The sequence below is a fragment of the Lacerta agilis genome, chromosome 4 (assembly GCF_009819535.1).
Source record: "Lacerta agilis isolate rLacAgi1 chromosome 4, rLacAgi1.pri, whole genome shotgun sequence".
Lineage (NCBI taxonomy): Eukaryota > Metazoa > Chordata > Lepidosauria > Squamata > Lacertidae > Lacerta > Lacerta agilis.
Window position 1 is genome coordinate 64120172 of NC_046315.1, and position 27820 is coordinate 64147991.

The 27820-nt window shown below is 42.5% G+C and overlaps 1 protein-coding gene across 1 annotated transcript; it reads right to left on the bottom strand.

The window, feature by feature from the left end:
• Positions 1–740: 740 nt before the first annotated feature.
• Positions 741–23668, bottom strand: BMX (BMX non-receptor tyrosine kinase). The gene is made up of 18 exons (XM_033147367.1): positions 23513–23668; positions 23266–23370; positions 21744–21825; positions 19071–19190; positions 17648–17709; positions 15304–15485; positions 14381–14443; positions 14030–14092; positions 12459–12513; positions 10642–10721; positions 9849–9976; positions 7932–8006; positions 7558–7729; positions 6218–6434; positions 5970–6034; positions 4432–4550; positions 2588–2745; positions 741–955 (listed from the first exon to the last, which is right to left on the bottom strand). The coding sequence occupies exons 1-18, from the start codon at positions 23657–23659 to the stop codon at positions 881–883; spliced, it is 1968 nt and encodes a 655-aa protein (XP_033003258.1). The 5' UTR covers positions 23660–23668; the 3' UTR covers positions 741–880.
• Between the last annotated feature and the right edge of the window lie 4152 nt (positions 23669–27820).

Consider the following 27820-nt stretch of genomic DNA (forward strand, 5'->3'; position numbering starts at 1 on the left):
GCCATTCATTTAGGTGCATTTATGTCTCCATTCTAAACTCTTGTTTTCAACAGTCTTCCCCGAGTTTTTACCCAAACTAAATACTGATGTAGTGGATGTCGGTATAAGACAGTCAACCAGGTAGCAAACTAGAAACGGCTTTTGTTTTTATAAAAGTCATTGGAGCCAGTTATGTGTTAATCTTGAAGCACTTGTGTTTTTTTGGTGTGTTTTTTTTAAAAAATCCAATTGTAAGAATTGTTTTCCTTTTATTCTAATATCCACAACTGCAGAGATTTGGTTTTAGCTTAACTAGAGACATGGGTATGAAAAAGTCCAAAAGAACACCAGTAAAGATTTTTTCTAAGATTATCTCACATCTTGGGTAACAATTGCAAAACTGTATAGATGAGGAGTAATACATTTGTGATACAATAATCTGATTGCTGTGCACAAGCGGATATTTCTAACTAAATGTTACTGCTATTTAGAGATGGGAAGGCCTGGAAAAAAAAACCCAGGAAAAACCCAGGTTTCCACCCATTTTTTCCTGGAAAAATGGCTTTGGGGAAAAACGGGGACGGGGGACGGGACTGTTCCCCCCCCCATTTTCCGGGTTTTTTTCCCCAGGCCTTCCCATCTCTACTGCTATATACAGACTGCATTCTACTACCTGATCCTCAGCAGCCTTTGGAACTGATAACAAAGCTGTAATCTGAAGAAGAAAAACAACCCATGAATATTTAAATAAAAATTCAATATGTGTTTCTCATGTCATTTCATTTATTCAATTTTTAGCTGTTTCACTGGTTTAATAAATCATTGGGGTAAGAGTTTCCAAACCAGAATTTAGAGATGGCATTAGCGCAAGAGCTCACAAAACAAAAGGCTGGACAATCCTTCAGTGCTTGTCATCTTCTCTGTGTGGTTCAATGAGAGAAAGCAGGTGGCAAAATGTGGGACGTTTTTCAGGCAGCTGTATGAAAAGGAGAAACCAACCAACTCAGCACTTGCCATTGATTGGTGGCTATTATTATTATTATTATTATTATTATTATTATTAAGAAGAAGAAGAAGAAGAGTTTGGATTTGATATCCCGCTTTATCACTACCCTAAGGAGTCTCAAAGCGGCTAACAATCTCCTTTCCCCTCCTTCCCCACAACAAGTACTCTGTGAGGTGAGTGGGGCTGAGAGACTTCAAAGAAGTGTGACTAGCCAAAGGTCACCCAGCAGCTGCATGTGGAGGAGCGGGGAATCGAACCCGGTTCACCAGATTACGAGTCCACTGCTCTTAACCACTACACCACACTGGCTCTCTTATAATTATTAACGTGATTAACAAATAGAAAACACACAAAATCAACATGTAACAATAATTAAAACCAACATACAATAAAACACAGTACAGCAAGCAGAAGAAATTGGATTAAAAGATATCCTCTAGCTATGTAACAAAGTCATGGACAGAACTGGGGCACCACCATCACCGAGAAGGCCTTGCCTTATGTCACCACCCCATGAGTCACCTCCACCCATCGCAAGGCCTTGGCTAGTAGGAACCTTAATATGTGGGGAACATTCCATGCCATAGCATGAAAAACTTTGGAAGATCATCTACATTTCATTTATTGTTTCGTCTTTGGAAACTTTTGTCAAACAAGCTCCTCTTTGAGCATGTGATGTTCCTTGCTCATCCTCATAGCATTGGTCTATCTAGCCCAGTATTGTGTACTCTGACTGAGAATGGGTCTCCAAGGTCTCAAGCAGAGGTGTCTCCCAATCCAAAAGCTTGGGAGCCTTCGTCTAAGAGGGTATCGGGGATTAAACATGGGGTGTTTTACATGCCTTCTGAACCTGAACCATCTCCAATGCCCACCACAAATGTGACCAGCCTGAACAGTACCTAAATACAGGTGCCATAATAATAAAACATGGAGTGTATTTTTGGATCAGTACCTATAAATAGTGCCTATGGCAGTACCACACACTCATAAACTTTTGAAGTGGTGTTAAAGCTTTTTTAAAAAAGAAATGGGGTCAGGTGTGAAATGAAGGGTGCATAACTACTGATGCACTTAAGAATAAGATTGACTAAATCAAAAGAGGTACACCAACACATTTACTTTTTTGTAGGCGTGCTAGGCTACAAAAACAGGACTACAGCTTTATTTTTCTACATCACAGCCTTCCTGTTTAAAAAGTCAAAGAAGCTTGTTGTGTGTGTGTGTACTTTCCAGGGAAGGTAATGCTTCTCTTATTAATTTAAGCAAATCCTTTGACAAAATAATGCTTTATGAAAACCATAACCATTCAAGATTCCGTTCAATTCTGATGTATTATCATTTAAAGTCAGACACCTTAGTCCAAACCACTGCGCACACGTGGGACTCCTACACACTCAGTCTTCTCACTACAATGGAGTGACAAGTTCTGTGCTTGTGTGGAGTTTGTCCTCTCAAATTAAAATAATAAGTGAGCCTTTACTGACAAGAGAAGGTCCAGGCGCAACCAGAGGCCTACAGCTGCAAAAGAAAGCAATAGCAGAGAAGGGAGTGGGGAGTAAAATCACTTTTCTTTTTCAGCCTCAAGTGAACTAGGACACATACCTCATTCCAGCAGCTGTACATTATTTGATAGATTGCCTGGGAAGCCAACTGAGGGCGATAAAGCCGATAGCCAAGGCAAATCTTTTCGATCACTTGCATATTGTCATACTGCTCATAGGGTTGCTTCCCCAGACTGAACACCTCCCACATTAAAATCCCTGTAGACATGTCCACAGAGTGGGGGAAAAACCAAGGTATTATAATGGTACATAAAACCCAAAAGGACATTACAAAATATATAAAAAGTTGCTTCCGGGCAATCTGTTTATTGAGCATTCATGTGGATTTGTTGGCACTAAGTTTGCAGGGAGGTTAGAGGATGTCTGCTATTTGTTGAGGTTCCATTCCGATTTGTTTGCAGGGATGTTAGATGATGATGCATCAGGCAATCACCATCTCTCACTTTTCACTGCGTTTCCCCCCATCACTTTCCTTATTGTGGAATGTCGTGTTTTGGTTACGCAAGACCATTCAATCGACTTTAATTGTGCAACCTGAATTTGCAGGTGTGGAAATGAATCCCACCCCAAAATAACAACAGCCTGGAAGCATCCTTATTTGTGTGACAGTTATTTCTGGATATAGGAGCATCATATTCTGTATAAGATGTCCATTATTTATTTAATTCCATTAATGAATCGTTTCTCACAAAATATCCCAAAGCTATTTCACAGTAAAAACATGATGAAAGACCAGCTGTATACTGAATTGCCCCTGCTGTTTAAAAACCCACCGCCTCTCTCACTAATGTAACTGTTTCTAACTTGTTCTCATCCTGTCATGCATTTTTTTTTTGCCACCAAGCTACTTCTCTTTGACTTCACAGCTACCTTTTTTTAAAAAGTACACTTGAAATATCCACAAGCCACAAAAGTAGCATGTCAGTCTCTGCGCGAACTGCTGGCAGCTAGTCCAAATCGTCAGAATGTGTAAAGGTGAGGCACAGTAAAAAAATGGCAACTGATAAACAGCACCCATGTGCTAGTTGCTACCACTTCTGAGAGGTATCCTTTCCTCTGCTTTTTGTTAGTGCTGCTATGGCTCTGCAGAAGCAGTATCTAGATTTGATCATCCATCTGACTGCATATTTTTTAAAGACTGCTGTATTTCCGAAAGTGCGTTAAAGTCCACATTTTAATTGCTTTGGGACACTGAGCTATTTCATTAGGAAATAACACCGAGCTGGAGAGAAAAAGAAAGAGAACAAAGAGCTGTCCATGCATTTGGAAATATATTTCCTATATGGCAAAGAAAGCCCATGCAATATAGATAAAAGGTAAAGGTACCCCTGGCCATTAGGTCCAGTCGCGGACGATTCTGGAGTTGTGGCACCCATCTCGCTCTATAGGCCGAGGGAGCTGGCGTTTGTCCGCAGACAGCTTCCAGGTCATGTGGCCAGCATGACAAACCCGCTTCTGGTGAACCAGAGCAGTGCACGGAAACGCCGTTTACCTTCCCGCTGGAGTGGTACCTATTTATCTACTTGCACTTTGACATGCTTTTGAACTGCTAGGTTGGCAGAAGCTGGGACTGAGCAACGGGAGCTCACCCTGTTGCGGGGATTTGAACCGCCAACCTTCTGATTGGCAAGACCAAGGCTCAGTGGCTTAGAACACAGTGCCACCCGTGTCCGCTTATATAGACCTTCACAATCGGGGCATAATCCAAGAGGAATGTGTCCTGCACAAGTCCTATTGGTTTCACTAGAAGAATTCTTTAGGGTGCATTATATCATCACTCTGTGCCTGATCAGTCGCAGGTCCATCCATTTATTTAGATAAGCAACATCTAAGGGCTTTTCTTCACTTCATGTAGTATTTTCAATAGTTGCATTACATACTCACCAAAGGCCCACACGTCTGATTTGCTGCTGAACTTGGTATAATGAAAAACCTCTGGTGCTGACCACTTCACGGGAAATTTAGTTCCGAAAGAACTCACATACTGGTCATCAAGCACATATCTATAAGGCAACATTCCCTGTTTAGGCTTCACGGAACAAAATGAAGGATGTATCCGAGAGATACCTCAATTGAACATGGGTAAGCAAACTAAGGCCAGGGGGCCGGATCCGGCCCAATCGCCTTCTAAATCTGGCCCGTGGATGGTCCAGGAATCAGCGTGTTTTTACATGAGTAGAATGTGTCCTTTTATTTAAAATGCATCTCTGGGTGGGGCATAGGAATTCATTCATTCCCCCCCCCCAAAAAAAAATATAGTCCTGCCCTCCACAAGGTCTGAGGGACAGTGGAATGGTGGCCTGCTGAAAAAGTTTGCTGACCCCTGTCAATTGAACCTACTCTGCTGAGAAGTCTGCCAAAAACAACCAGATGGTTGTACCCAATGACAGGCCTGTAACTAACCCATAACTAACTTAGATCCATTCATGTCAATAGGTTCACTCTGAGTAAAAGTGAGCTGGCTACAACCCAGTAATGCAAATATCAAAATACTGGTTATCAAATCACTCATCTATCCATTTTTTTAGAAGCTGGTTTGGACATGGAATGTGCACTGAAAATTCACAACAGCCTTCTGGCAAATGTAAAGTATGTTTCTTATAAACAATATCAATATGAAAACTTCCCACGATCCTTGCATAACCACTAGCTTGAGGCTAGTTTAGGGATGGACAAATTTCTTCCCTCTTGCCCCCCAATAATTTACAGCTCACCACGAAGCAGAGATGTTTCTATTTTTTTTAAAAAAATCCATCTCAAAATAGTATTTAAAATGTATTAATATTTTAAGAAGATTCAATCCATATTTGATACATAAACCAGGAGTAGGATGAGGATTGCCAAAACTCTGTTCAGGCAATCTCTCTATGGAGACTGACCAAAAAAAAAAAAAAAACCCTCTGCCCCTGATGGGGTTGTGCTCTAAACACTGCAGGGGGCTCCCTTACTTCAAGAAGCAGTGGACAAAGCAGCTTCTTTTAAAACAAACAAACAACCTCAAAACCTTTATTTAGCTGCTGTCTGTGATGCTGGTAGTAGTAACGCAACTCTGATTTTAGCAGCCTGGCCATGAGTTTCTTAACCCAGAATGACTTGACTGCAGTTTTGTTCCAGATTATTTGCGAAGGAAAATGTGCCTCTTAAGTTCTCATGAGAGCTGCCATTTTTGAATGTCTCATTAGTGTGTATCTGAAGAAGTGTGCATGCACACGAAAGCTCATACTGTACCAAGAACAAACTTAGTTGGTCTCTAAGGTGCTACTGGAAGGAATTTTTTATTTTATTTTGTTTTGACTATGGCAGACCAACAAGGCTACCTACCTGTTATTAGTGTGTGTGTGTGTGTGTGTGTGTGTGTGTGTGTTTAATCAGCATTATAAGATTTTTCTCCATTGACACTAAAGATTGAGACTAAAGCTTACCTTGTCATTCCAAAGTCAGACACCTTCACTGTAAGATCAGTATCAACCAGGCAATTTCTAGCAGCCTTTGCAGAGAGCACAAGAAACAAAATCAGCTTAGAAACAGATGTGATGCTGATCAGTGCTGTGAATCTCCTAAATCACGCCCCCCCCCGCCCCGAAAACCACCACAGGTTGTTAAAAAACAAAAAACAAAACAAAACAAAAAAATCCACACCCATTCCAAGTTCTGCTTTCCAAGAACTTACCAAATCTCGGTGTATGAACTGATGTTCCTCAAGGAAAGCCATTGCTTCACAAACATGGTAGCACATCTCCACCAGTTGAAAGCGATGAAGCTCTTTGCCGTGGGCTTTTAAGTAACTAAGCAAGCAGCCATTAGCCATGTATTCAGCCACTATGTAGATGGGATAGGTCTTTGTGCAAACACCATACAATTTAACAAGTTTGGGGTGATTCAGTTTCCTAAAACGAAGTACTGGATTTTAACACTTATATAAATATACATGGGGCACTTGCATGCACCTCCAGAAACCCATGCAATTATTGTCTGTTCTCAGTCTCCCCACCCCCCACCCCGCCAGAAGATGTACATAAAGACATAATAATTAATAACACAGTGTAATGACTGAGCAATACAAGTTGGATCAAAAATATAGTCAAGGAAGGCTTAACATGGCTAGTGCTTCAATAGGGATTGCAGTGCAAATATAAAATGCATATTGGCCAGAACATCCATTCTTATGCATCACAAATGTTTCTCATCTAAAGAAACACTAATCAAACAATATTGTAAATAGTTGACGAAAATGCTTCTTCATGCTAATGTACATACTAAAGGCATTGATAGGGAAGCCAAAACCTGATTGTGGTTATCTTAGTTACGTAGAATAATATAATTGTAGAGCTGGAAGGGCCAAAATTGTGATCTAGTCTAATACCCTGCAATGCAATCTTTTGCTAACTTGGGTCTCAAACCCACAACCCTGAGATTAAGAGTCTCATCCTCTGCCAACTGAGCTGAAGCTGAAATTGTTGCATTAATGATATGGATGCTGTCTACAGTTGCCAAAAAGTTTAAACAATCCCCTTTGAAATATTGAACAGAGGCAATAAAAAATTAGGGAAAGGGTGCTTAAACACTTCACTCTGCCCCGAGAGCTGCATATTGCCTGTCCCTTTCGTTTATTTATTTATTGCGAATGTTTTTATATCACCGTTCAACAAAGGTTCCCAGGGCAGTTTACATAAAAGGAAGCGGAGGAAAAATCTTAAAATACAGAAGACAAAAACTAAAAGGCTTCAAGATCTCAAAAGCCAGATCACTACAATAAGCAGGGCTCACATTAAGCCTGAAATGCTTGGAAGAACAGGGCGCTCTTTGCCTAGTGCCAAAATGACAACAAAATAGGTAGAATTCTATGGAGAGAACAGGAGCCACCACTGAGAAGGCCCTCACTGTGGCTGCCTCTTGCCTTGCGTCAGACGGGTGGTAGGTACTGACTGTCAGAAGGATTTCTACTGCAGTTCCTAATGTATGGGTAGGCACATATGGACTTAGTGTCACTTAGGGAAAACCCTTGCTTACATCATGGTTTCAGCTTCTTCCAAGAATTCATCTTCAGACATTGATCCTTCCTTGATCATTTTAACAGCAACGTTGTATTTTCTTTTCCATTTTCCCACCTGCACCACTCCAAACTGACCACTCCCTATTTCCTTCACCAAGACAATATCTTCACGCTTTAGCTCCCAGGGGCCTAAGTTTGATAGAAAGAGTTGTTATATTAGTGTATATATATATATATATATATATATATATATATATATATATATATATAATATTACATACACACACACACACACACACACACACATATGGGGGTCTTTGCTGTTGGAGAAGGGTTTCCTGGAAAAACTCTTACTAATTTTCTACCACAGTCAAAAAAAGCTTTCCCCTACCTTTTCCCAAAGGTGCTGTGGATGGAACTTTGTTTGCCTTCCTAGACACTGCATGTCGAAGTCTTGTAACTATACCTAGAAATTAAGTTCACCAAATACGGTAAGTTTGCTGAGAAAGGGAACCCATGTCTTAAGATCTGCAGGGGAGGCTCTGCTGAATGTTCTATCTATAATCATGGCACACTCCATGGCAACTCATAATTTCTCAGTTATGAGACCTTGGATATGGAAATACGTTTGTCCCCTGTGTTGATGTCCTCTCAACTTCTCTTAAAGAGGTATCCATTTTGTAGCTCAGTGGTAGAGAGCATCTGCTTTGAATGTAGGTTCAACTCCTGGCATTTCTAGGTAGGGCTGGACTGAGACTAGTTGGAGTTGAGGTCCAGTAATCTCTAGTAGGCCACAGATTCCTGATCCCTGATTTATGGGAATAAGCACGACCTACTTCCAAGGGGAAAAAAAATATTTACTGTGACTAAAATATGCAGATAATTGGAGAAATCAAAAGCTGTTGTCAAATATAGTTAATGTTCTTTGTCTACTTTTGCCTGAATCTGTAATAGTTATTATCATTTATAGATATAAAGGTAAAGGACCCCTGGACGGCTAAGTCCAGTCAAAGGCGACTATGGGGTGTGGTGCTCATCTCGCTTTTCAGACCAAGGGAGCCGGTGTTTGTCCACAGACGGCTTTCTGGGTCATGTGGCCAGCATGACTAAACCGCTTCTGGTGCAACGGAACACCATAATAGAAGCCAGAGCGCACGGAAATGCCATTTACCTTTCTGCCACAGCAGTACCTATTTATCTACTCACACTGGTATGCTTTCGAACTGCTAGATTGGCAGGAGCTGGGACAGAGCAAGGATTCGAACCGCAAGGATTCGAACCGCCAACCTTCTGATCAGCAACCCAAGAGCCTCAGTGGTTTAGACCACAGTGCCACCCACTCCCCTTATCATTTACACAGCACTTGAAGGTGTTGGATCTTTCCATAATAAAAGAAAACCAATAAATAATTAACAATTTGCTGTCCTTTCTTGAAATTCAACATCAGCTGCCAAGAGGCAACAACTGCACTGCCCAATGATAGGACCAGCAATGGTAAGCCTTAGTAGAATCTTCTCAGGCTGCAATTCTATGCCCAGTTTGCCTTGCAGTGAGCCTCACTGAGCACAATGTGATTTACTTCTGAGTAAACATGTTTAGGCACTGCCAGTATTGCCATTAGGAAACTGAAGCTAAGAGAGAACGGTTTGTGCATAAGTCTACCTAGCTCTCACTGGACCATAAAGAAGGCTGATCGCCGAAGAATTGATGCTTTTGAATTATGGTGCTGGAGGAGACTCTTGAGAGTCCCATGGACTGCAAGAAGATCAAACCTATCCATTCTCAAAGAAATCAGCCCTGAGTGCTCACTAGAAGGACAGATCCTGAAGTTGAGGCTCCAGTACTTTGGCCACCTAATGAGAAGAGAAGACTCCCTGGAAAAGACCCTGATGTTGGGAAAGATGGAGGGCACAAGGAGAAGCGGACGACAGAGGATGAGATGGTTGGACAGTGTTCTCGAAGCTACTAACATGAGTTTGGCCAAACTGCGAGAGGCAGTGAAGGATAGGCGTGCCTGGCGTGCTCTGGTCCATGGGGTCACGAAGAGTCGGACACGACTGAACGACTGAACAACAACAACAACTACCTAGCTGGTCAGAGAATGAAGTAAGATGAAGATTGGGAATTCTCAGTTCACACTCTTAGACTACAATCACAAATACACCTAGCAGGGAGTATGACCCATTGAACACAATGGAACTTACTACAGAGTAGACATGTGTAGGATCGTACCAAAAGCAAACACACACAATAGGGAAATTGACATTCATGAACACAATGCAAATCACGAAATGATAAAGCGATTTACCTGCTGAATTGTGCTGATGATAATGAATAAGCTCAGGAACTGAATCAAAACAGTAATTCTCAGCCAGGTAAAACTGTTTTTTGTTGTTTACATTGACATGGTAGTGTTTAACGATTCCTTTTTTATCTCTGGAAAAAATGAAGACAAACCATTCCAGCTAGCATAAGGAAAAGGGAGGAATCTCTTAGTGGAGGGGTTTTTCAAAGCCCACTTGGGAGGGCTACACATTATTGAGGCCCACCATTCACAAAGTGATGGTAGACAGAGATGGAGCTAGACATAATCACCTGGCTATTACAGACATCATTCACTCTTGATAACTAATCCCTTGGGTAACAGCTACATTATTTGCTACAGCAATTCCCTTGTGGCAGAGTTCTATACAATAGTTTAGCTTTCCTCAAGTTAAGTCAATCTGTTTTATATTTTCCCCTTCCTTCTGTGGCTCCAAGTATTTTTGCTCATCTCCCGTAATTTCTTCTCCTTTCAAGTGTGTAACTTTTAACTTATTTGCCACAAACTGTGAGTTCCTATCATACCTCCTAATTTCTCTCTCCACCCCCCACTCTCTCTGCCCGTTTCCCCCATGAGCTTTAATACAGACAAGCACGTAGCACTGAAACAAGCCTTCAGAATAGGGACACTTTAATTTGAATTATATGTGAACACAGATGCAATGTGAATCCAGCAAAAGGAACTGTACAGCTTGGTTCACATTTGAGGGAAGACTAATACGTTAAATCAGGTATACATTATATTGGAGGGGTATATTATATATACCTTGCTTACTTACCTGCAAGTCATGCTGAGTACAGATACAGTGTATTTCCCCGCGTGGCTGGAATTACGAACCATGAAGGCCCCGTCCTTCCCCTTTTAATAAAAACCAGAAGAGAACCTTTGTTGTAGTTGAGAGGGTGGATGCTCTGTTGGTTTCATAAAACGTGAGGCCTGTTTCAATGATATACACTCATACCTTGGTTCTCAAACACCTTGGTACTCATACGTTTTGGCTCCCGAATGCCAAAAATCCGAAAGTAAGTTTTGAACATTTTTCGGAAGCCAAACGTATGTTCCGCTTGAGTGTGGAAAGCTCCTGCAGCCAACCGGAAGCCGCGCCTTGGTTTCCGAACGTTTCAGAAGTCGAACAGACTTCCGGAACGGATTACGTTCGAGAACCAAGGTACGACAGTATTAGAGATGTTCTAAAAGTGCATCAAACTATGCTTTCGTATAGCTCCTTGCCAATCACCAAGGGTCAGTGCAAGCAAACCATATGCAAGGACGGACATCACCAACACACTGAGAGGCAGCTGACATGCTTATGTACATTGTTCACCCTACAGACATATAAAAAAAGTTCTGAAAATGCTTTTTTAAAAAGCATTTTAAAAAATACGTTGAATTTTCCATAACGCTCACCATTGCCATCTAGTGTCACATTGTATTTTGCACTTAAAACACACTTACGGTAAAACGTTTTCTTTGCAGCTGTACAGCTGAGTCCCATGACTCCTTAATTTGCATCAGAAAAATATATATATTGAGGGGGGTAGGCACAGAATGGAAGATGTTAATTGGGAGGAGGGCTGGAAAGATCTTAGCCCTCTGAAAGAGCAATAATAGCATAGCCACCCATCCTAAGCACATTTCCTCTGAATTCAGTTTGTGATCTAATTATAATGTTCATGTGGAACAGTACGTTTTCTTCAGGTATTTGCAGGGGTCCATTAATGGAGAGGCAGGAGGGGAGTCAGCTGCTTGTCTCATGAGTGCCCAACTCCATCTTGATGCCCTCAAATTTTAAAGTTAACGCTAACTGGATATTTTGAGTTGGCATCTCTTCCACTGCAGTTTGCTAATTCCAGGAGTGTCAGGGCCATTAAGTAGACTTGTTTTACTCTCATTGTGAACAGGCAGGTGTGTGTGGCAGTGATGGGGGTTCTGATTGGGAGCACAGCCTGATCTAGCTTGGCCTCTCTGCATCTGCCGTTAGAAGAATTAGCTATACAGTGTGAAGCTGCACAACAAATGGCGTGTATAGTTTGGCCCTCGCTAGCTGCCTTGAGTATCATTGGGGGAAAGGTGGATTATGAAATATATAGCAGCAGCAGCAACAACAACATAAGAAGGCAGCAATTTCAGTTCCAATCTCAACTTTGGCACAATCAGTGATGTTTCTGTTCTGCTGAAGTTCTGTTTCTGCCAAATACCACATTATCCATCTCACTGTATGCCATTTAACATAATATAAATCATTTTTTTCATATGGTATGGATTTAATGTAAACAATGACATAATTGTTTCCATACCATTCACTTTGATGTAAAGGAAATGTTGAAACCCTGTATAAAGAAAGTCATTAATACATACATACATACGTGTGTGTGTGTGTGTGTGTGTGTTGTGAGTGAATACCAATCATATTCACTGGATTGATTTTCATTCCACATTTTGGATGAAAACGTGAAGAAAGGCAATTTCTGCTTCTGTTTCTGATGGAATTCTCTGACACTCCTAGCCTGCACTATTACAAAGGAAGGAAACGAATGCTTGCAGCTAAAGGCAATGCATAAACCTAATAAATGTGTATGAATTTTTAAACACTACCTTCTGCTGCAGCAGTTGTTCTGCCTGGGCCCTTGAGAGTCTACCAGCATACCAACTGCAACAAAAGAAATTGCTAACATATTACATTCACAGCATTATTATGGAATTGCATTATTATGGAATAACACTTTCATTATTTGAACGAGTATTGAAGAATCTCTCCCGTGCAAAGAGCATGCCATGATTTTGGTATAAGGTTATCTGATAAATCACTTAAAGAATATGTTCATGTTGCTAAGCATCCCATGAGACATGTTAAAAAGTTCTGAAACTCACTTTTAAAACCCTCACATATTTACTAAGCAGTGGCTGCCACATGCAGTTTCTAAGTAAATATTTCTGCAAAACCTTTAAAGGCTTGAACTCACCTGAAAGGGAATTTTCATTTACCACTATAGCAATGGATGATTGCTGCCACGTTTGCAGTATTTAATGTTGGTAGCACAACACACACACAACCCAGAGAATGTATGTATGCATCACTTCCTCCCACCCCAAATGCTTCAAGAACATTATCTCATCAATCCTTACAATAGACTTTTTCCTAATTGCTGAAAAGTGCCTCAGCAGTCCTTACAACAGAATATAAGGCATATGAGTCATGCTATCTACATGTTGCAAATGTTCAGATGAGATGGAAAAATGACAGCTTGTCTAGCACCACCCAAAAAGATCATGGTGTGTGTGTGTGTGTGTGTGTGTGTAAAGGGAGATTTGGAACACCCTTTAGATGGAGGAGGAAGAGTGGGATGCAAATACAACAAACAGTAATAATGACAGTGTGTTATAGTCTCTGCACAGAGAGAAGCTTGGGAAGCTGGCAGTAGCAGTAGTGCTGTGTTATGTAAAGGTAAAGGTAAAGGTAAAGGAACCCTGGACAGTTAAGTCCAGTCAAAGGTGACTATGGGGTGCAGTGCTCATCTCGCTTTCAGGCCGAGGGAGCTGACGTTTGTCCACAGACAGCTTTCCGGGTCATGTGGCCAGCATGACTAAACTGCTTCTGGTGCAATGGAACACCGTGACGGAAACCAGAGCACATGGAAACACCGTTTACCTTCCTGCCATAGTGGTACCTATTTATCTACTTGCACTGGTGTGCTTTCGATCTGCTAGGTTGGCAGGAGCTGGGGCAGAGCAACGGGAGCTCACTCCACTGCGGGGATTCAAACCGCCAACCTTCCGACCGGCAAGCCCAAGAGGCTCAGTGGTTTAGACCACAGTGCCACCCACGTTGTAGCCTCTGCAGACAGAAGCATGGGGAAGCTGGCAGTAGTAGTAGTGCTGTGTATATCAATGCCGGCAGGACAGGGAATTTATATCTCTGCTTGCCTATCCTGTAGTAAAGGTCTTCCTGCACTGAATACTTAAACCAGGCTTCCTCAACCTCGGCCCTCCAGATGTTTTGAGACTACAATTCCCATCATCCCTGACCACTGGTCCTGCTAGCTAGGGATCATGGGAGTTGTAGGCCAAAAAAACATCTGGAGGGCCGAGTTTGAGGAAGCCTGACTTAAACTAATGCATTGTGCACCGCCATCCCAGTGATCAACCACACCCAATATCCGCCTCACTCATTATTAGCAATGCCTTCCTCCTCTTCAGTTGATGACGCTTTAGCTGTTTCGACGCTTCTTCTGCAAATGCAAAAAAGGCACAATGAGTTCTCCATTTACTCCCCCGGTCATCAGGGGAACTGCAACACTGATATTAATCTACACCTAGGCAACAGTGACCTAGAAAGACCATGATCTGACTCAGAATAAGGCTGTTTTCTATGTTCCTCACTGAAACTGAAGGAGTTGAACAACACCTGCAGGAGCACAGCCTAGCCACTCCTTATTTCGCAGAATAAATATATGGATTCTCTCTTTGGTATATTCAGTATAGAATACAGAAGTCAAAATGGATGGATTGTGATTTACCCTGGTTTTTCAGTGGCCTGGGATACCTCCTTCAAATAGGCGCGGGGTGCAAAGCCTTCATTTCTGCAAATGAAAAATACAAAAAAGTTATTTTTTAAAACCTACATGAAGCACTTGGAAGGAAGACAATGCGCAATAAAATGAAACAAATAGGGACCAGGTGACACGAAGTTGCCAATGGTGTTTCTGATGGTACTGCATGATAACTGGTGCCTTCCATCCATGTGGAATCAGGAGCAGCAATTTGGTTGGTGGATAGTCATGGTGTTGCTAGTGTCTCTGTGGAAGTGGGTATCATAATTGGTTTATTACCTCTTTATTATGATTGGGCTTTTCACATTGCTGCTAGGACAACATCAATGTAAACTCTGGCATAACAGCATATTACTCTTCTAGCTGATAGGACTGTGGTATACAGCCAGCTAACCTCCCTGGCTCTTGCAATTTTTCTAATCTCAGAGAACTCCAATTCTTATACAAGCATACAAGCACTTCCCATGTTGTAAATGTGGGTAGATCATATGCACAAGTAATCATAACGGTTATTCATAAATAACATTTACGTCCCACCTTTGCTGTTTGTATGACAGCATACATATGGTTTCTCCCCCATTTTATCCTCACAGAAACCCTGTGAGGTGGATTAGCTGAGAAGGACTTTGAATGGACCAAAGTCTCATGGAGCTTCTAGGCTGAGATTTGAACCTAATCGAAGACCACCAACCATCCATGTAAACATACTCAGTTCATGCACCATCTGAATTGATCATTAGACAACCTTTAAAGAAAATAACACAGTGGGTTTGTTTGTTAAACTGGCATAATTCTTCATTAGAATTCTTCTGAGTACATTGGCTAACAGAATATGAAGACTATACCTCAGGAATAAGGAAATCTCTCTAAACAACGCAGAGGAAACTTACCCGTCCAAATCCTTCACTAGCCACCAATCAGGAGCCTCATCGTTCATAACATAATATTTATTGTTTCTCACAAGAGGAACATCAGAGTTTCCTTTTGGCTCATAATTATAAATAGCTACTGCTTCTTTCAGAAATGACTTGTTAAGTGTTCGACCTGGAGGTTGATGGTCGTACTCGTTGTTCTGAAAGCCGGTAACATAAGATATGCCACACAGAGAATTTAGAGAAAGAAATCATTGCCGTTTCAACAACAACAACTAATTACACAGCACTTTTCAAGTGTCCAGTGTACTTTACAAGCGTAACCTCATTAATTCTTAAAACAACTGTGGTTAAGGTCCTTCATCCACATGAACAGAAAAATCAGTATCTGTAATTTGTACAATTATAAGATGCCAACGAACTATGAACTAATCATTGACCTACAGCACACACACACCCCACTCCTGTGACTGCCCACAGCTGCATGTGGCCATTGGGAGTAAAAATGTTGCCCACTTCTGAACAAATTGGGACAAAGTTATCATGAACGTTCCATGTATATGCAAAGAGAGTGCTAGGGGTCGAGAGTCACAAACAACTATTAAAAATTGTATCGTGGGTCATCCTGTTTGCTGATTTGCCTGTACAGTCTACAGCAGAAGTGAATCATCCTGTGCTTGCTCAACCAACCCTAAGCAAACAAGCTACCACTTGGGTTTGCAGAAGAGATGACCTATGAATGACTACCATTGTCCGTACGAAAAGGGGGATCCAGTGCGAAAGGTACACCCTTCCGTGTAGGTTATTGAGAGTTCACTGCATTCTTTATGGAAATCCCATCAGAAACAACAAACCTATGGTTGTTGTGAGGCTACTGATTGAATATAAAAAGGCTATACATTATATACCATAGATCAGAGAATTGCTTTTAGCTGCTTAAAAATCTCCTTGCAAAAAGTGCTAAATCACAAGCTGCCAATGAGATAACATGAGAGTTGGATCAAATGACCAGGAGGAGGTTGGGGAACTGAAAGAGGAAAGGTCCTGAAAAGCCCTAAGATCAAGTGCTGGTGAAAGCTGGAAAAAGGGAAGTGCTACCAGATGTTTCCCGAAAAGCCCTTAGGTCTAGTGCTAGTGAAAGTTGGAATGCTTGACAATGTGTGTGAAATTGAAAGGACGTGGGTATTTTCAGTGGAAAACTACTGAGCTGATATTAAATCCTCAAAGTACAGAATTAGCCTTGAATTGGTCAAACCCAGTGAAAATCTTGTCTATGTATAGAGTTGGCACAGATATAATCTAAGATTGTATGTTTTGGTCTGGGCATGGGGGCGGGGGAACTATTTTAGATGCCCAGAGTAGAAGTGGGGTCTCAGCAGACATTTAAACTAGGATGCTGGCTCATGAAAACTGAGTAAATTGACTCAGTTTCAAGATTATTAGCAGAGTCAGTGTGTATGCCAGCTAAACTCACTTAATGGGGGTGGGTCTGGTGGTCTCATCTGTGCTTGGACAATAGAGATGCTAAATAGCTTGATATCACAAATGACCCTTTGTGGGGCTTGGCATAGATAGCTGCGGGGTTATAAAATCACGTGTTCATGGCCATCTCTTAATAATCTGATTCTTGTGAGGAGTCCCCTTTTGGGAAATGTCTTTGTATGCGTAAGCATGTTAACTTTCTGCTATAACCTTCAATCTTCTTTACTGTAATAATTCTGGAATAAAATTCTCTAGTACCTATTCCTGGTGTGTTCTGGTGTCTGAATAGCTTGGTCCAATCTCTTACAAGTTTTGAGAAGACGACCCTACATTAATATCTTTCATTGTTTACGTGATTAAAAAAGCCTACTCGTTCTAAGAGAAAGATGAGGCAAGGGCCCCTCTTCTTTCAAACAGTCCCAAATTGTTCCTCCTAATGGAAGTAGCATATGTAGTAAGGTAAAGGGACCCCTGACCATCAGGTCCAGTCGTGTCCGACTCTGGGGTTGCGGCGCTCATCTCGCTTTATAGGCCAAGGGAGCCGGCGTTTGTCCGCAGACAGCTTCCGGGTCATGTGGCCAGCATGACAAAGCCGCTTCTGGCGAACCAGAGCAGCACACGGAAACGCCGTTTGCCTTCCCGCTGGAGCGGTCCCTATTTATCTATTTGCACTTTGATGTGCTTTCGAACTGCTAGGTGGGCAGGAGCTGGGACCGAGCAACGGGAGCTCACCCCGTGGCAGGGATTCGAACCGCCGACCTTCTGATCAGCAAGCCCTAGACACTGTGGTTTAACCCACAGCGCCACCTGGGTCCCTCAAAGCATATGTAGAGTACAGTATAAACAATCCGTATTCACTGTGGTAAAGCTTCTTATTCACCTGTGCTCCTGGTACCGGAGGAAGCGGTTTCACTGCACTGCTTGCACTGTGAAGACTGTAATCTATATAAAGAATTAAGGGGTGGGGGAGATGGGTGAAATTAATGCCCTGACTCTCCACTGACAAGCAAACTTTGGAAAACCCTTGTTTATTACCATAGGAATACTGAACTACCCAAAGTGAGCTGCATTGGTCCCTCATTACCTTTTGAAAGCGTCTAGAGAGAATCTGGATGAAAATAGACTGTGGAGTTACAATGTGGACCTTGGTCTAATCCATTTATATTCCTACATTCTAAGCAAGCATGGTATAAAAACACTTCTTTAAAAGCCTAAACTGTTTGAAAAAGGCAGTACTTAACTGCATTGTGCTGAAAACATCAGAGTCTAAAGGGTGGTTGGGAAGAGAGTTTCTTCCTCCTCATCTAACTGTACAAATTAACTGGCAAACAAAACAGTGATGTTTTGTGCCAAGAACTCGGATGGAGAGCAATATTTGCATGTAGATAGTTTGTTTTGGAAATACTTCAGCTCACTGACATTTGCAGCTTTGTAAAAACAACAGGGCATTGGTTATTTCTCTTCCAGCAAATTTGCTGTGGTTCCCCCTCACTGTTGGGGAAGACTCAGTCTAAGCAGTACTACTTCCATCTGTAAGTGGGTTGCTCTTCTTCAAATAAGCACATATGGTAGGGGAAAAGCTAGGCTGCAACGCTTTCCTCTGATATGCCAGCTTTTTATATGGAAGGATTTGATTGATTGTATGTATGTATGTATGTATGGAGTAGGGGCATCCAATCAAATAAACCCCCACCTGCAATCTGAAATGATATATCTATCCCAGATAAATGATGTGCAGTATTGAAGCAAGTTATATTCAGAACAGACCTACTGAAATTAATGGCGCTAACTTAGTAATGCTGAAAGGCTCAGGACCTCAATACCTTAAAGACCACCTCTCCCCACACAAACTGACCTAGACCCTACACTTGTCATCCCTGAGAGGTTCAGAGAGTGGCAACATGAGAAAGGATCTTTCCTGTGGTGGCTCCTTGGCACCACTGAGACTGTTACAATTTTTCCCCCTGTGATTGTTTTATTGTTTCTTATTATTATGTTATGTCAATTATGTTTTTAACATTGTACACCACCCTGGGATCTCTGGATAAAAGGCGGTATATAAATTGAATAAATAATAGATAATAATAATTTCAGTGGGTCAGCTATGAGTAAAACTGAGCTGAATGTGGTTTTGGTCTGTATACTGCCTTGTGATATTTTATATGAAAGGGCAGTTTGTAAACAGAAAGAAAGAAATGCAAATGCCCAAGGAAATAAAAATAAAATAAATAATATTGGAAAAGACACAAAAGCCTCGAATTTCCATTGTACGAACAATAGACAGAGATGAAACAACACATTACACTTTCCCCAGATTATGCATCCGGGAGCCGCTTTGCAGGTTTGATTGCAGCACAGGAACTTCCCGTTGGAATAGAATCTGCTGTGGTACTTGTTTAGTAAATCTGCATTGCCCAGAATCTCTGGAAAGCATAGAAAACAGAGGAGGTGGGGGTGGCAGGGGAGAGAGAGGAAGAGACTGAAAATGTTTTCTGCTATAAAACAATAACCTCATACAGACTAATAGCTCAGATGTAGGGCCAATTCACACGGACAAGGTGCGAATGCTGAGAATATGGACTGAGGTCAGGGCTGGCCCTACCATTAGGCAGATGAGGCAACAGCCCCAGCAAGCAAATGTTCAGGGATGGAAACCAGTGGTGAGGTCATGGTGGATAGGGCTGTGGTTGCCCCAGGGCCTAGCCTGCACCTCCTAGGTTGCTACAGTCAGAAACAGTGGAAGATGTTGTCCTGCTGCAAGTCTTGAAGTAAGATTCATCCGGGGGTCCGGTCAAGTTTTACTCATGGAACAGGAGGGACTCCATTTTGGTTTTCAGTTCAAGCTGCACAATATTGTGGACCAGCCCTGAGTATATCAGTGCAAGTGATAACTGTTGGCCTACTAACATTTTAGAAATGGTTGACGCTGAGCTTCTATACACGCTCTGCTCAAAAGTAAGCCTCAGTTGGACTTATTCCCAGGTCAGCAGATACAGGATTGTAGCTTTAGCCTCTGGTTCAGAGCTCTCAAGTCCTCTGTTACTTTAAAGCATTTATATACCACTTTACATCACCTTAAATTTCAAGGTAATGTACAGCATAAACATAAAATAAGACACTAAAGCAAATGCAAAAGCAACAGATAAAATCCGACTTTTTTTTTTTAATTGCTCATACTGAACTTCAACCTGAGCTGGCTTTCCTCATTCTCTTTTATGGAGGGGGCAGTTTTGCACACATAGGGAGATGCCTTATTTACGTGTGTGTGCGCGCGTGCGTGCGCCTTCCAACAAGCCTTTTAAATCGAGATCTTTCCCAGCCTGCATCTGTATTTGAATTGTTTCAAAGGTATTTGTAAAGACAGTTCATCATTTGTTGTTGGTGCCCCCCAGGTGCCCCTTTAGGAGGAAGAGCAGGGTATAAATTAAAGGAATAAATCCCAAGTCAGAGCATTGATCCATCAGGCTTAGTGCTACCTACACTCAAAGTAGCTCTGCAAGGGCTTAGGCAGGGGACCCCCCCCCCCAGCCCTACCAGAAAATCCTGGGGCTGTCTGAATGCAAAGCAGATGCTCCGGCCCTTCCTTATGAAGCTTTCTGCTTCCACTGGAATGAACAGGGGAGCTCTGTGTGCGTCCATCAGCCCCCAAAATTTCAAAGAAGTACTGACGTTGTGCTAAAGACCAGAGCCGTAGCTAGGTGATCTTGCGCCCCTGGCAGAACCGTCCAGGTTATGAGCCTGGAGCTGCTTCCTGACCGCCCCATTCAGACACAAGAAGTTGCGCACCATTCCACTGGGTATGGAGGGGATGGCCCAGCAGCAACCCTGGGCCAGAATTTGCTGGCTACACAACCCGCAAACATGAACTGTCGGCCCACAAGGGATGCCTGTTATGGGGAAGCAGGGTCGTCGTTCCCCAGCCCCTCCGCAAAAGGGTCTTTACAGCCCTACACGAGATACATGAGTGAGAATGAAGGCCCTCGCAAGGAGTTATGTGTGGTGGCCGGGGACTGACCTGCCAAGAATCCTGCCTGAATCCCCCAAGGGCCCCAGTCCAGTCCTGGGAGTCCACCAGAGCACCACGGTCATGCCTGCACGTGGACTTTGCTGGCCCCTTCCAGGGAAAAACATTCTTCATAGTGGTGGACTCCTACACCAAATGGCTGGAGGTCGCACTGGTACCATCCACTTCTACGACCGCAGCCATCCGGGTATTACGTAGGCTGTTTCACACTTGACTCCGGGTATATTTCAAAGCCCTAGGATCAGTGGTTTAGACCACAGCACCACCCGCGTCCCCTGCCCCCCCCCATTCAATTTCTCACGTACTTCACCTTGTAATGAATACCTTCACCTTGAAGGAGTGTGTGCGAGAGGAGAGAGAGAGAGAGAGAAGTGACTCCAGAGTAGGCAGGCTGGAGGGTCTCGGCAGGGGCCCACCTCACCACCCACTAACTACTAGGCAGCCACCATAAAACACACATGCCATTTAGATCGTTGCAAAAATTAGTTTTCAATTTCAAAGCAGCTAATCTGCTAAAAAAAATAGTTCAATTGGTTGACTGAACTCTGAAAGCCTCCTGTCCTGTTTTCTTCATCAAGCTGTTCTGAAAAGAGCTTTCTCACCAAGGCGCTTTCAATTTCCCTATGTCAGCCAAGTTTCATTATGCTATTTGGAATGGAAATCCTTTCAGGTTAGCTGTTAAAGCATGGGTAGGCAAACTAAGGCCCGGGGCCCGGATCTGGCCCAATCACCTTCTAAATCCAGCCTGCAGACAGTCCGGGAGTAGAATGTGTGCTTTTATTTAAAATGCATCTCTGGGTGATTTGTGGGGCATAGGAATTCGTTCATTAATTTTTTTCAAAATGTAGTCTGGCCCCCCACGAGGTCTGAGGGACAGTGGACTGGCCCTCTGCTGAAAAAGTTTGCTGACCCCTGTAAAGGGTCCTCAGAGTCTGATGAAACAGCTTGTTACCTTTATGCAAAGCTTCCAGCCATCGGCTCCGGCTCTCTTCGTTTGCAGAGAAAACATACAGGAGGCCACCTTTGTACACAATCTATGCATAGGAAGAAAAGGTTTTGTAGTTACCGAGCACTAAAATAAATAATGCACTGCTGGCCTGCCAGATGCTGGTGTATTTCATGTGTGATATGGGTGAAAGCAGTATAATTTTAGACACTGCCATGTGCAGAGAGTTATAAATTACAGTGCATGGTGGGGGAGGTAAATGAATTAATTCAAGCTGTGCATACAACAGATTTGAATGTGTATATTTGGGAAATCAGTCTGAGCTGGGTTTAGATCTGAATCCAGAATCAATATCAGCAGCAGCAGCAACAACAACATAAAAAAGATAAGACACAATATTAAAAATATTATTAGCCCAAAAATTCAAATAAAACAAAAAACATGTCATCAAAAAGCAGCAGAAGTGAGTTTAAAACAGCTCCCTATGCCTCAAAAGCTCTTTCAAAGCATACTTTGCAGCAAAGTGTTATCTGGGTAGGAACAAGACAGGCCACCGCCCTAGAAAGGGAGTTCCAAATATAGAAGTCATGTGGAAACCAAGTATCTCCTAGCTGATGTTTTTGGTCATTTCCTCCAAATCACAAGTCATTTGGTGGCATTCAAACCGTAAAACACACTAGGAAGCATCCACCAAGCAAATCTCAAAAAAAGAGAGATCTTTCTGCAGTGGCTTTATATTGTTGCATGCCATCCCAATTTCCAAGCAGTGCAAGGTTCCAGGTGCTTGCCTTCGGTTCAGTTTTCCTGGACTGAGGGAAAACGGAGACTGTGGTGTTTTTAGGATCTATGGTTTATTTACACATATATACAACCTGAGCCTACGATGGAAGGGCTAACAGCATTAACACCCCAAGAAGGTCTTTCTTCTTCCTCGGATTCAAACAGGAATCAGGCATGACTCTGTCTCTCCCAACTGCCCAGCCTGCTGCCTGCGTGCCGCTTCTCCTTTCTAGCTCTCTCTTTTCCAGCTCCCAACACTGACCTTTGCCTACCAGTGAGTTGACGGAGGATGGCCCACCTAATTGTCATCCGGCACAGAGCCACCTCTTTTGTTACCTCATTGGAACATACTTAGGGGGCCATTACTTCACTAGGAAGCTAGCCTGACTATTCCAGGAATTGAATCCGTGCTGGATCCAGGAATTAAAGGGGGCTCAGGCATACAGTCTACCCTCCCTAAACTCATAACAATACCCTTGCAAAAAGATATGGTAAAGGCCTCCTTTCAGCGCTGCTGCATTTGAGTTATTGGAGGAGACCTTTTCCCCAAGATATCTGAACAAGTACAGTATACCAAGCCACTGAAGGAGGTCTTTTGGCTGAAACGTCTTGGGCCACCAGTACATATTCATCAACATGCTGAGGCAGGGCTTTCTCTTTTTGAAGGGGCATTCAAACTATACCTGCAGGCACAATCCAGCAAAATATGAATTTGCTACCGAAAATATTTTATTGTGTACAGTTTTACCTGGAAGGGATACTGCCTCTCTGGCGGGGCTGGTTCATCTAGATTCACTTCCTCCGCACATCGAATTTTCTTAATGTCAATTGATCCTTTTCTGGTTCCTTTTTTCTAAGATCATAAAAGAAAGTAGGGGAAAAGTTTCCAACCCCCATAAGAAGGAATACATAACATGAAAAGGCGTTAGCCAGAGGTCAAATACTCAAGGATCTCTTATCCGTTTACACTGCATTCTAAGAAATCTATTTCTCACCTCTTTGTCATATTCATAGTAGGAAAGGCTTGTTTTCGTAAGAACAAAAAGTCGTTCTTTGTAATTATTTGGAGATATTTTTTTCTTTTGCTGAGACTTCTTCATCAGCAGCTCTTCTAGAATGATTCTGTTCTCCATGGTTTCCATTTTACGGTCACTAAAAGAGCAGGAAATGTTCCAAGTTAGAGAGCTCCAATTAACCAACTGCAAAACTGAATCAAATTTGCAATTAAAATAATTCAATGTCAAATTTGAGTCTAGAACATAGCCCTTGTTAAATACCTACTCTCATAATAAACAGCGATATAGAAACATTAGTTCCTTTGACTGAAATAAAATGCTTGTAAATAGTCCCATTTATTCCAGCGGATCTTGACTTTCAAATATGTACATTTACAAATATAACCCAAGCAAAATTATGTGCAAGATGGCAATTCTGAAGCAAAAAACAAAACAAAACCCAACAAATTAAAATGAGCAACAAAAGGAAACATCAGTATATTTCCTAGATTGTACAGACCTAAAGAACGTTCCCAGGCTTAATCCGCAAGTATCACTGGAAATGTCAAAAACGTAACTTGCACTTATTTTAAAAAGATCATATGCGTACAGGAATACTAAAAGACAGTAGAATTCATTATATGATGCTATAAGGCGTACAAAATAATAAAAAATAAAATTAGAAGAAATGAGGCTTACCTCAACAAGGCACTTTCTACAGAGACAATATTCCTCTTCTCATGATGGATTCAAGAGGAAGTATCCTTCTCATTGCTTCTTTTACATATTTACCAAATATAGGAATGCCTTTCAGAAGTTATTTGCATACAACTCATATTGTCCAGCATCCCCATTCCCAGTTATAACACACCTGTCTCTTGCTAGTTTGTCCATTTTTTATTCTAAGAGAAATATTTTCCAGCGAATTGTTTGGGGTATGTTTTCACAGAGCGACACAACTGGAGTTTATACTGCTTGTCTTCCACTGTGGGAATGAATGCCCTATCTGTGCAAATGTGATCATTCCCCCCCAAAAAACCTGAAGTTTGGACTGGTGCACCGAACAATGCTCTCCCCATTTTGATTTTCACATGCGTAGTGCTTTTAAGGAAGGTTGAACTATTTCCTAGGTATAAATATTAATTATGAGAATTATAATACTTCTCTGCTATCTTTCTTCTAGGTCACTTCCACACAGCTGTTTATTGTGGATGTGCTGCTGCTCAGGCATGCATGTTTGGTGTTGCATCCACACAACATCATCCTCATCAAAATGGCACCCCATATTTTCCCGTTTAATCCAGTTTAATCCAGGCTTCCCAGAAAACCTGATACAAATACTACTACACAATAAGTATGCGGTATGTTAAAAAAAAACCAACTCCCCCCATGGCAAATGTAAAATGCGAAAACTTTGCAGAGGTGAAATCATCATATTGTTAACTTACAGTGTTATGGCATACATACCTATTCAGAAGCAAATATTTGTGTTTAATGGAGCTTACGCCCAAATGGGTGTAGTGGGTGTAGGATTGCAGTAATCAAGCCAGATTAAGATTGGTGGGGGGCGGGGACACACACACCCAAAAAGGCATAGTCCTTGACAGGCCCATGCAGAGCTTGTCTGAGGCCTAGGGCAGCATTCTTGTTAGAATAAAGTTATAAACGCAAACAAAAAATGCAGGAAACCCTGTCCCGGCACTTAGCCATGGGTAGGCAAACTAAGGCCCAGGGGCCGGATGATCTGGCCCAATTGCATTTTCAATCTGGCCTGTGGACGGTCCAGGAATCAGCGTGTTTTTACATGAGTAGAACATGTCCTTTTATTTAAAATGCATCTCTTGAGTTATTTTGGGGGCCTGCCTGGTGTTTTTACATGAGTAGAATGTGTGATTTTATTTCAAATACACCTCTGGGTTTTTTGTGGGGCATAGGAATTCGTTAATTCCCCCCCCCCAATATAGTCAAGCCCACCACAAGGTGTTAGGGACAGTGGGCTGGCCCCCTGCTGAAAATGTTTGCTGACCCCTGCAGCCCTACAAGGTTCATGTCAAGTGTAGGCCTACCTGGCTTCCCGTTGTCCCCCACCCTGGCCTGATCCTTGATAGTACAAAGATGCACCACTATGGTTAATGGCAACTAACTTTTTTTTTAATTATAAAAGAATGGAAGTGGTTTGTTGAATATTTATGGAAAAATTGTAAACAGGTAAGAACATTGGCATGATTATTGTAATAACCTGCAGTTTCATAAGAGTATGTATTTAAAGTAGGTCAATAAATGAGCCAAATTAAGTTAATTTGGACATGCAGGAGATATTAAACATAATTTTTAAGGAACCACAGAAAGAGGGGGAAGGAAGTCAAGTTTTGAAATGTTAAAATGATTGTAAAATTAGTGCAATGTATAAATCTGAAAAGCATAAATAATTAAAAAAAAACTATGGTTAATGGCAGCAAGGTAGGTTAGGCCAAGTTATTGACTGACCCAACAACTGACTGTTGTTTATTGAGATAATAAAACTGGTTTGTCCGCCTTTTGGTGCAAAGTATCAGGAATGGAACACAGCAACCAAACCACCAAGGGCAGGAAAGATACTTCTTTTCCTAGCTTTGTGGTTTTATTTGCCCATGAATGTAATTCATTTACAGTTTACGGATGTTCCTCTATACAGTACTACATACGTACGTGTGTATATTCTAAAAATGTTCCTCAGCTATGTTGTTTCTACTCAAATTAAGAGTTCTACATGGTTTACGGTCGACACAGTTGGGACTGCAGGACTCTTGCACCTTTAACAACTATGTGGAAGGCAGCCATGAAACAGGTTTAGCCTCACCTAGTAGGAAAACTCAATTGCAGCAAAAGCTTCGCCTGTCAATATTCCATCTGCCAGGAATTTTACTAATGGCTTTGCAGCCAACCATTTTGCTTTGGGGCCCTGCATCCCAAAGAGGGCTCCAATTTCCAGAGGGCAAAGTGTTTATGCGAGAACGTGGGCCTCTGTTTCCGGGACCAGGGAAATCCTGGAGGCCCCCCACCTCAAGGCTCTCCACCTAGACTTTTCCCAGCCCTTGCTGGAAAAGCCAGGGGTCGCACCTGGGGCCGTCTGCACGCAAAACAAATGCGTGACCACTGCGCTGTTGCTGCCAATCCCACAGCTAAGCCTTGCGACTGCGTTTGCGCTGCGTGCGACTGAATCCGCTCCTGCCAGATTCCTTCTTTCTGGTGCCTGTCTCCTTTATGCAACCCAACTGTGTGCTGGGAGGAGGGGGGGGAGTAATTTCCAGACCGGAAATGCCTCCCGGGCAACGGAGGGAATCACAAACACGCCTCGCCTTTCCTTGTTTACAAAAGGGCGCTCGGAGGTCCCGCCTCCTAAAAGCCGATAGGGTAGCTACCCTGCTCGTTTGGACAGTAAGGGGCGGGGCACAGCCAACTTTTGAATGGGTGGGAGCAATTTGTGTCCGGGCGTTCCTATATTTTTAAACGGTGCTCCTGCCTTTGCATAATAATTTTTGCCCTTCATAATGATCCCGGTGGCAGGTGGACTCGAGCGCCGCCTTTGGAGCGGAATCCCAAACGCCTCTCTCCTTCCTCGGGAGTAAATGTCACTTAGTCCCATCGGAGCTGCTGGGATCCGATGCACCGCTTTACCCGGGAGTAAGCCCCGTTGGAACACAGCAGGGTTTGCGCCTGAGTAAACCTGCACTGTGAGTCTGCTTCGACTCGCAGCTTTATGCAACTCGCCCACGCCCTTAGCGCTATTGTATTTGCTCTATCCGGCCCTCCTGTTTGTTTTCTTTACACATGTTTTTGTAAAAAAAGAAAGTCTAGTGATTTGCTGAGTCATACGGAGGTTGCTATTTTCCCCACTAGCACTTCAGCAAGCAGCGTTTTCTGCCGGGTTTGTCCATCTCAGATCGGGGAGAAGGTAGGGAACCGATAGTGGAGAAGAAGAAAGGGAACAGTTGCGGGGCCATGATAAAGGTCACTTTATTTGTGGGAGGGTGGGAATTAAGAAAGCAAAGCAAACTTCTGATGGTCGTATTAGCAAAGGGGAGCAAAAGAAACTGTGCGATCCTATGCATGTCCTCTCGGGTAAGTCCCGGTGAGTTCCGTAGGGCTAGCTCTTTAGGTAAAGTGTGCATAGGATTGCCAGCTTTAAACCATTGACTAGTTTAAAAGAAAATCCATTTCTAAAGGGAGTTTGTCGCCCCTTTGCCTGACTCTGCTGCCTTCCGGCCCAGAGAGAGAGAGAGCATAGTGGCTGGACGCTATTTAAGACGCACGTCTTCTTTTGGGCAG

Excerpts from the sequence above, each read along its gene's own strand:
- BMX (XM_033147367.1), bottom strand. The coding sequence starts at position 23,659 with ATGGAAACCATGGAGAACAGAATCATTCTAGAAGAGCTGCTGATGAAG. Across the intron at positions 21,826-23,265 it reads AGAGGCAGTATCCCTTCCAG|ATTGTGTACAAAGGTGGCCT; the intron begins GTAAAACTGTAC and ends TCCTATGCATAG. Across the intron at positions 8,007-9,848 it reads TCATCAGCACAATTCAGCAG|GTATAGTTACAAGACTTCGA; the intron begins GTAAATCGCTTT and ends CTTAATTTCTAG.